The 10561-nt window shown below is 30.3% G+C and overlaps 1 protein-coding gene across 3 annotated transcripts in view; it reads right to left on the bottom strand.

Annotated features, from left to right (window-relative positions):
• The window catches only part of LOC106458378 (homer protein homolog 1-like), a 43943-nt gene that overhangs the window by 2722 nt on the left and 30660 nt on the right, over positions 1 to 10561 (bottom strand). For all 3 annotated transcript variants that reach the window (XM_022384562.1, XM_013917886.2, XM_022384563.1), the window contains 3 exons: positions 7587 to 7708; positions 1498 to 1654; positions 336 to 455 (listed from right to left, as the gene is read on the bottom strand). In XM_022384562.1, coding sequence (XP_022240270.1) covers positions 336 to 455; positions 1498 to 1654; positions 7587 to 7708 — 399 coding nt within the window. The remainder of the gene's footprint in view (positions 1 to 335; positions 456 to 1497; positions 1655 to 7586; positions 7709 to 10561) is intronic.

Here is a 10561-nt window from a genome sequence, read left to right as displayed (position 1 = left end):
ATAAGTAGAGGACAACTTAAAATCCTTGCTAGAGCCAACAGTCAATAATAACTGCAAATAAAGGAAAGTATACTGATTAATAAACTCAAACTGAAGTTAATTGACCAAAATAGCATTAATGTGATTGTGGATCAAAGCTTAACATGGTTAAAAGACGAGCTGCAAAACCAATAGATTTTCTTTAGTTATAAATCACAGTTACTGTTGTAAAAAAAAAAAGCTTTATTATCCATGAAGCTTGAAATATCAAAACAAATTTTTCTAGGCTTGCTCTAATTGAAAATTAATTAATTTTAATTAAAATTCTAGATATTCAGATGTAAACAGAAACATACCTTCTCCTTTTTTTTCACCTCATTTTCAAGTGTTTCAGATCTTGACTGAGCAAAAGCTATCTCTTTTGTGAGATCTGCTATACCATTTGCATCTCCTTTTTTACTTTCTAGTTCTGCTGCCTGGTGGAAAAGATATTTTAATATAACAAATTTTTAAAAGACTTTCAAATACAAATGAAGAAAATAATTCGCATAACTGCAAACAACAAATACAGGGTGTCCCAGAAGTCTGGACCCACAGGGAAAAACACACAATCTATTCTTAATTTATTTATTATTAAAATTGCATGCTGTTAACAGCCATATACATATCAATTCTTGATATACTGTGCCATTAAGATATTTTATTTCCTGAAACATGTACAACTGTTTCGTTTGTTGAACTGTAAGAATACAACATCTATTTTCCAAATAGGTCCAGACCGTGTACAATAAGAACTTGTACTACAATATTAGTCTTTATATTAACTAACAGATGATTTCTTAGTAATTTAATAGTCTGTTAACTGACCAAATTGAATTTAAATAATTTTGCTAATTAAAGTAAACTTTCATGTTACAAAAAATTAAACTACTCCAAATTTCATATTTCACTACTGTGTGAGCTTTTAGAAGACTTAACTAATCATTATTAGTAAAGTTTGTAAACCTAGAAAGAAGAAAAAGTATTACTGAAAGACTTAGATTCAAGTTTCTTTGAGCATGATAATAATACCAGAGAATGTATGTATCTTGTTGATTTGCATGTATACAAGTATAAATATTTTGTAAATGTAAAATGATGTAGGGATAGCAGTCCCAAAAATAATGTAAACAAGAATATAGGGATGATACAGCTACATATAGATCACCCATACATGACTTTAATATTACTGCAGTTGGAAGTTATATATTCCTGACTGTTGATATGCAGTCTGTTTATCATAATATTATGGTTATGTCAGGGGAGGCATCAATTTAGTGTTACTAAGAGCTTTAGACTTACTTACAAGGTAAACCAAATTCAATCAAAACATGTCTTGATTATTACAAACTATTACAGAATCTCGCAACGAGGTCAATCGAACTGACCAATCTTGTAACCATTTTGTACACATGCTTTTTTCATTCTTCATAATTAAGTACCCTCCAGTTCTTTCTACCTAAAAAATGCAATGCTTACTCTGTTTTTCATCTTAGCATTCTCTTCTTTGAGACTATGTAACTGTTTTTTCCATTCTTCAACATTAGCTGTACTTTCTTGTAATGCATTTGTCAAACGTGAATTGTTAGTCTTCAATGTTTGTAGTTCTACCTCCCACTTTTTGGCATTGGCTGAACTGTAAATTGTAAAAATTTTAACATAAACAAACAAATAAGAGATAAACCATCACTACTGAGATGTGAACATTAAATCACAGTATTTACAATAGTGTGTTTTTCTCTCAAATATATAATAAAAATTACTTTAAAGTATGAGTGCTATCCTTAAAAATAAAGTTTTGATAAGGCTGCAAGTTATTCAGAAAATAATCTGATGACTGCAAAAACAGATCAAAATAAAATTTTATATTGAAAAGAATATACAATATGAAAAGTTCAACTTTAAAAAGGTAAACAATTCAAATTTGTTAACCAATAGAAAACATTAACAGAACTTTAACAAGTCTACTCAAATACTGTTGGAGATAACCTGTTACAGCTTCAACTAAAAAAAACCTCCCTAAAAATATAACAGAATCTAGTAAAAGCATAATTCATTGCCAAGCATTAAAAAAAAAGTTAAGTTACCAGAAACAAGTAGGAACAGTTTCTCATATACTTATATAATGTGTAAAATCCTAATCCCACTGCTGGAATCCCATTTTTTAATAACATGCATAAATTTTCACAAATTGGATTCCCATTTTTTCTTTACCTGAAATACATAGAAGCATAAAGTTTTGTTTGTATCCAATATCCAAAATTAAGTTATCATGAGGTGTGGCACTTGAACTCATGAAACACATTTTACAGTTTTCAAATCATACAAAAATTATTTTAATGGTCTCATTAGCATTTTTTGGCAACTGTGATAAAAATAGCAGAGATGTCACATCCAGTAAGGAGTGACTGCAGGGTAGAAAGTAAGAGATGGGGTTCCCACATTTCACAACAAGTGTGCATGGAATCCAAAAGTAAACAATTCCTAAAACACCCAGACAGTTTAGAAAATAAGCTAACAGTGACTGACAAAACTAAGTTATTTTCTTCACTGTAAATTTTGGTTTTTATAGCTCAACTAGTTTGAAAAACAAAAACAGAACAGTTTTTCCTTAAATTCTGTTATTTATTAATATATGTATGAAAATTAATATTGTCAAATTTTGACTTAACTCATATTAAATATAATACTAGTTCAACTAACTTTAACAAGTAACTGTGTGTTTAAAAATGAGTTGCAAATCACTTAAGTACTGACACTGACCAGCAAATATAGTCAAAATTTGGGCCTAGTACTTGAATTGTTAAAAGGGTTGTATATCAGATTTATCAATTTGGAAAAATATTTTTGGATTACATAAAATGATATTTTTCCAATTTATTTTTATACCAAGCACTTTATTACACAATGGTTGACCATTTTCAGTGATATGCTATATGGTGACTTTTTATAATTCTGACAAATGACAAGTGAAAAGTGTGCAACTGGAAAACTTTGCACTGCATGCTTAGGGCATCCAAGTTCAGTAGGTGGCAGCACAGTGACAATTATACTGTACTTCATTTTCTTTATGAAACTTCAGTTATAAAATTCTTTTGAACAGATTCCTCAACATCTGTGAATGTGGATTACAATGGCTTCCTTGTCATTATCTTGGCTTCTAATGATTTAAACCCTTGTCTCTTTTATTTTTTGGGGGGTATTTGAAAGTAACCCCCACATTTTACAGAAGCTTAAGGATGCAATATGCTGGGAAGCACACTGAATTTCAAAGAACACAATTATGTTGTGATGTTACAGAAAGAAGAACACATTGAAAATATCATTCACGGTTAACTGAATCTTCCAAGTCTCCATTACAATGTTGCTAAGACTATGTCATATGACAGAGTTATTACAAATGTATGATCTATTAAAAAAACACCCTGTAGTAGAAAGTGAATGAGCAACAAAATGTGATCATACAGCAGTGTCAGTATATAAAAAGGCTAAAATGTTAATATATATATAAAACCATATTTAACATGCCAACATATGCTTATTACAAAAATGTTTCAGTGTAATACTGAACATGTAACAAGGGATATACTTAAGTACAATTAAATTATGCCATAATTCAATGACTAATGTAAAATCTATACATATGTCAGATATCTCTGTACAATAATTTCTATATAACATGACACACATCAACAGAAACTCAAATCAGGTATAACAATACTTCAAATGGTAAATTTGAAAATATAAGTTTAATGGATACAGCATTTGCTATTAACAAAAATTACATATAAAGATACAGAAAGAAATTTAAAAGCCAAATTGCTGTTTAATCATTTGTTTTTAGAGCAAAGCCACATTCAACTGTCTGCTGTGTCCACTGCAGAGAATCAACACCTAGATTTTATGTTCGTAAGTCCATAGTCATACAGTCATAATTCATGGCCTAATATTTGAAATGTTAGAAGGGCTGTATATTGGATTTATCAATTAAGAAAAATATATTTGGATTACATGAAATGACATTTTCATATTTATTTTTCAACCAACCACTTTATTACCCACAATGGTTGACCAATTTCAGTGATATGCTACATGAATATATGAAAGCTTAAAATAAGATACTTTGTGTTTAACATCTTTAGTTATGAAAATAAAGAATCCCATTCATTTACAAGGAATCGTACAAACTTGTATACATTCTTTCAAATTTGATACTGAAAAACTTAACTGAAAACACTGCTTAGGTAAACATTAAAAAATTTAGCATGTACAAATTACAGAAAACTTACAAAAAAAATCAGTAAAAAAAAAAAAAAGAGTAAAAACAAATAATATGAAAAGTAAATGAAAATGTAACTTCCAAAACAACTAGGAGTAATGTTTAAGAATATAATAGTAGACAGAAAATTTCTAACACAGACCTTGGTGAAATGGTTTTAAATTAATTATGACAAGTTTCTTAAAATAAAAGTTCTTAGTCACAACCACAGTTAGAGAAACTTCCAGTATTAAACAACATTGCTAGAAAAATCCTGCACATATGCACACATTTTTCAACTTCAATGTTTAACTACAAAGAATGCTTTTCTTATAATTTAAACTATTTTTATTTTTATTCATTTTTCAAAAGTATCACAAGTTACAAGGTTATCATTTAACAGTGTGAAGTTCTGAACTAAAATATTAACCTAAATTGTAAGCAAATTCTAATAAACTTCATTTCCTACGGATCCAACTGAAGATATACATTATCAATAAACCTATTCCAAACCAATGATTTACCATAAATTATCTCAATTATTAAGTATTTCATTTTATCATTACATTTGGAAGCCTTCATTTCTTTAGTGAGGTCAAACATTTTATAAACGAATTTTATATACAGTTGAATGTGTTTCATAATACACCTTAATAAAGACAATAAAATAATATAGATTATTAAATATAGAATAATGAAATACAAATAATTTCCATTAGAACAAGTAGTAATGACTATAAAAGCAAAAATCAAATAAACTTTTGTGTGAATTTTTTTTATGCAAAAAGGGTTAAATTTTTTTTTTTTGCCTTCTACAATCACTTGAATAAACAAATGCAATATTAGACAACCAAGATGCTCGAAATATGTAAATGCTAGTAAATGTGAGCTACACAGAACAGTAAGTGTTGAATAAATATAGAGCTGGATTGTATCTTCACTTAATATTCAATACAAGTATATTCTCACATGATGTACAGTGTTTTAGTTGTCTTTCACTCACCATAGTGAACTGATATTTGAATGGGTTTGAAGAATATGTAGCACTTATGTTCTTATTTTATTATTTTGTGTTATTAAAACACTAGAAAAAATATGGGCTTCATACTTCTATTTTTAACACATGTATTTGTTGTTACTTTATTAACACCAGCCACACTCAGGGTCGTCGAGAGCCAGCACAGGCCCCGGGGTCAGTAATATCATCAGCCCCCCTTTCATTCTATTTATTAACTTTTGCTGATTTGTCATAAAAAAATTTTGGTGACAAATTTCTTCATAAATCCATGAAACAGCAGTAGCCATATTAGCTCAATAAGTAGTATGCAGTTCTAGTGAACTTTGGAATATCCCACTGCCGTGCCCCTCAACAGACCTCAGGGCACTTGCAAGCCTTAGTCTTACTAAAGGCTGTACTTGGTGGGCATGCCAAGCTGGTTAGAATGAAAACATTGAACATGATTGGCCAAGATCACTGCTCTGTTCAAAAGTTTTACAGGTCATTGACTGTTTGTTTCCTATGTAACATTAGCATGGTTTGGGCTTACTTTTTCCAATGTAACAAAACCTCAAAAATTAGTTGAATAAAGATGCAAAATTGCCAACTAAACATTAATTGTACTTTTTGGAAATAAATAAGATATAAAAACATAAAAATTATTTTAATTGTCTTTCTTAGGGTCTTTGTACATCAATATTGTCATAATTGGACCTTTTTTGAGGGTATATGTTGTTGTTTTTCCCGGACAACCAATAAAGACTTCCAGATAAACTCTGAAAGGGGCAGGTTGTCCTAAGGACAACTTGGAACTTTAAAATTGAGCCCTGCCCCTTATTTTTTTTTGTATTACTAAGATCTAAAAGAAACACACTGTAACTTTTATTGATCACTCCTTAATGGGGTTTGATTTGGTCTACTTTACAATGCCAAACAGAAAAAAAAGAAAATTTTTTGATTTATAATTTAAAATGCACACTCAGGTAACCTATATCATGCTCTTTAGCAAGAAGATTGGCAACAAAGTGTTTCAAATTACCACATCTGTACCAGTCGTTTTTTGAAAAAGCATCTGGTAAAGTTATAAACTCAAATATACAATATTTTAACTGTTTATAATAATTTGCTTTTATAGAAAGAGTAATTTAATCAAGTTTTTCTTGAAATCTTTTGAATATATGAAAGATTAAAACTAACAATAAAATACTTTCTGTTTAACAAGTGTGTAGATGAACTAAAGTTGTTACACACATGTACTAGGAGTGAAAGATCTTCAGACAAGTAATTTTCAGCTAATGATATGTTCTTGATGAATACAGTATATAAAAAAAGTTATATATATATATAAACTGTGGTGCCTTGGCTCCCAAAATTTAGTATCATCTGCTGCTTAGCTGATTGTCATGTGGCTTCAGAGGCTAAAGTCATTGCACTCTCTCACAAAATAAAGGAATTAAAGTTGGAAGACCCAAATGCAAAGCCCAGAGAACATCTGAACTTGATATTGTAAGAAAGGAATTTGGAAATGTGACTCAATTGTTGAAATAGCAAGAAAGTGTATTGATATAACATTTGTAAATGACAGGTTTAAAGTCACATTGGCAGTTTTCTAATCACTTGCATTCATGGTAGCATAGGAAACTATTGGCTATTGTGGGGCCCACGGGGGATTCCATCTATATGGTCATAAATTACATCATTAAAGAGGAAATTGTTTAACTTTGTGCAAGAAGTTCCAAGAATTGTTTACAGGTGAAACTAAGACACTGCTCAGTGTCAGAAGGAAGTAGAGATGTAATGTTGTTAATTGCAGCGAGTTTAGAGTAGAATTAAGCCTGCTCACTTTTGGCATGAAAATTTGATTGTTTTTATCTTATCTTATCTATGTTCTTTTTATATCCATTTGTACATTTTTAAATAAAAAGTTATTTCATTTAACTGATTGCTTGGGTAGTCTGTTGAATCCATACTTGTTCATCATAAGTGCCTTCTTGGGTAGTTGGTTATAACACTCTGTACTGTACATTTTTTTTCTTTCTGAACAGTTATATCAAGACAGATAGCCAACAGCAACTGCCAAACAGTGGAATATGACTGTCATTCTTATATTTCACCAATAACCTAAATTGAGAAGTGTGTTTCTGCAGCATTGGAACACAAGCCATGAACCCTTAAATTCATAGTACAGGTATGCTAACCACTAGGCCATACTAGCACATAAACTAAGCTTTAATATTACATACACATAATATGAAGTTTATTATTTTTTACTTAATACATAATATGATCTACATCCTCCAGATATTCACTCACCTCTGAGCAAGTGCTAGTTTGAGCCTATCATTCTCATACCGTAGTTGAGCCTCAACAGTTGATTGAGGAAGACTTGCTACAATCGACTCATCCTTTGGCTGATGTTTAGGACTTTCTGCTGTCTATTTGCAAGGAAATACTACCTTAGTTAAGTGGAGCTTTAAATTCTTAATGTTTACGATATGAACAACATTTGAAATATTTTATATTACAAGTTACAGCTCTTACAGTAAGATTTGGTTTGAATTTTGTACAAAGCTACATATAGGCTATCTGTGCTAGTCATCCCTAATTTAGCAGTGAAAGACTAGAAAGAAGACAGCTAGTCATCACCATCCACCACCAACTCTTGGGCTACTCTTTTATCAACAAAAAGTAGAATTGACCATCACATTATAATGCCCCACTGGCTGAAAGGGCGAGCATGTTTGGGGGGACAAGGATTCAAACCCGCAACCCTCAGATTGCGATATGCCCTAACCACCTGGCCCTTTACAGTATGGAAGAATATTTTTTAATACAGCCATTTTGATTACTGGTATGATCATTCTCAAATACACAAATTATAAAAGTAAAGAAGGTTTTTGTATTTAAATAAACATTCAAAAATATATTTAAATTAGAGAATTGATAATGGTTATTTATGCATAGGCATATCAATTCACGTGAATTGACAGATTGTTTATTTACAGCTGAAGAGAAAACAAGCAAAAAATTTAATAAATATGAATATGTAGAATATATTGTACAAAAGACATGCATAAGATTAGCAATGTCTGGGGAATTAACAATCAAAACATATAGATACGTGTCTGGGTATTTGTTAATTATAGGATTGTTTGATGTTATTAATAAGGCTTCTCTAATTTTTCTTCTACAAGTGTCAGGTTCATGTTTTAGTATGATGACATTCTGTTCTGAAAAACTGTGGTTGTTTTTGTTCATATGTTCCTGGACTTAGAAAGGGAGTTTCTGGTGATCTTTTAACCTACTGTTCAAGTTACGTCTTGTTTCACCTACGTATAAGACTGGGCAATTGTTACATTGTATTCTGGAAACTCTTCCTGGCAGGGTGGATTCATTACATAATTTTTTTTAATGTGTGTGTTTTATTTCCATTCAGGGGGTGGAAATGAATCTAGTCATTATGTTATGGTTATATTTATGTACTAGCCTTTTCCAAATTTCTGATAGAGGTATGCTAATATTTCCTCTATATATATAGGATAAAGCATGCGAATATGTTTCTTTTGTGGAGTTCTTTTTTTGTTTGTTTAACATGTCTTGTCTGTGTTTTTTAAATTCTTTAATAGTTTGTGTAACTACTGTAATAATGAATTGGTTTATGTTAGTGAAGCATTGAGTTAAGTGTAAAAAACTTCATTGGTGTTTTCTGTGGTGCATACAGTGTGGTGCTAAATGTAGGCTTTTTTAAGAGTGCCTAATTTCTGATGTGTTATATGATTAGAAAACCAGTTCATGTAATATCCAATTTGTTTTTTTTTCCTATGAATTTAGTGGTGAAGCCTTGGGGAGTTCATATGATGTTAATGTTCAAAAAATTTATTGTGTAGTTGTTTTAATTTCAACTGTGAATTGCATGTCTTTGTGTAGGTTGTTTATGTACTGAAAGAATTTGTTTATTCATCTTGACAAGCAAAACCACAAAAGAACATTATTTACATATCTAAGCCAAAATGCAGGATTATATAAGGAAGTGACCATAGCATGTTGTTTTATGTGATGTAAGAAAAAAGTAGCCAAGAGTACCCAATAATGAATTTCCCATGGCAAGTCTGTGTACTGAAGTAAGTACAAATCTCTGTATTACATGAAAGCAGATAAATGTGGCTAGTTGTAACAGTTCGATTAGGTGTTCCTATTTTATGTTGATTCTTTTGTGTCTTGTGAAATAAATTTCTGTAGTAAGTTGTATTGTCTTATGACAAGGGGTTTGAGAAAATAGGCTTATGGCATCAAAGCTAAATATAATAATGTTGTAGGAAGTGTAAAGTGTTTTTTAATTGGATGCTTATTCTGGAAACATGTGGTTCCAAAATCCTGTTGAAGTATTTACAAAGGTTGTGGTTTAAAGAGTTATAAGAATATATAATTGGGCATAAGGTTTTTGAGCCTTTACAGAATTTTTGGTGTTCTTGGTTGGTTTATATACAAAAAATTGTAAAGTTTAAAAATAATTGTTTTTATTTTAATAGTATTCCAAGTAGTTTGCTTAATGTTTTATTGTATGTTGACTTGAAGACAGTGTTTTAGTAAATTTAGACGTATTATTCAATATATTTACCATTAAGGAGTCATACTGTTTAGTATAGAATGACTAGTTTCCTTGGATGACAATGTCATCATTGTTTCTAGAAGTTTTAGGCATTTTCTTTCTGTTAATGTCAAATTTTGTTTTATAAGCTTCTTATTGTTTAGTATTTTTGAAGTTTTTTTTTTTCACTAAATTCACCTAGAAAGTTTTAAAAAATATTCCTCCTTATGATAAAAGCTGTAACCTGTATTTTAAAAAAAATGCTTATAACTAGTAATTGAACTCAAAACAAAACTATTAATATCGGAAATAGTAATAGAAACAGTACATCAAACTGATATAAAATGCAAGTATTATGGAACTGCTCCTCTTCTATTTTACAAGTATGAACTGCAGAAAATACTATCAAGTGTTGAAAGTTCATACTGTGATTAGTTGTCATCAAATCAATCAGACAATGCCACACCAAAATAATGCTTATAAAAATACTGGAAGGCATGTGTATTCTTAGCAGTAATGTCAAAAATGCACTCTTGGCTTGAGGAGAGAAATGTCATGTATCAAATGTGTAGAAATCAGTTATAGTTGGTGAAAGCTACTTCATATGACAGATTAAGGCAATATTTCATGGAAACTCTGTAGAAGGTATATAAAACTACACTGAGTGGTCACAAGTAAATAGACACCTAATTTTTCATCA

The sequence above is a fragment of the Limulus polyphemus genome, unplaced genomic scaffold, assembly GCF_000517525.1.
Source record: "Limulus polyphemus unplaced genomic scaffold, Limulus_polyphemus-2.1.2 Scaffold453, whole genome shotgun sequence".
NCBI classification, from domain to species: domain Eukaryota; kingdom Metazoa; phylum Arthropoda; class Merostomata; order Xiphosura; family Limulidae; genus Limulus; species Limulus polyphemus.
The sequence above is the reverse complement of the archived record's forward strand: the minus strand, read 5'-3'. Positions and strand labels throughout refer to the sequence as shown.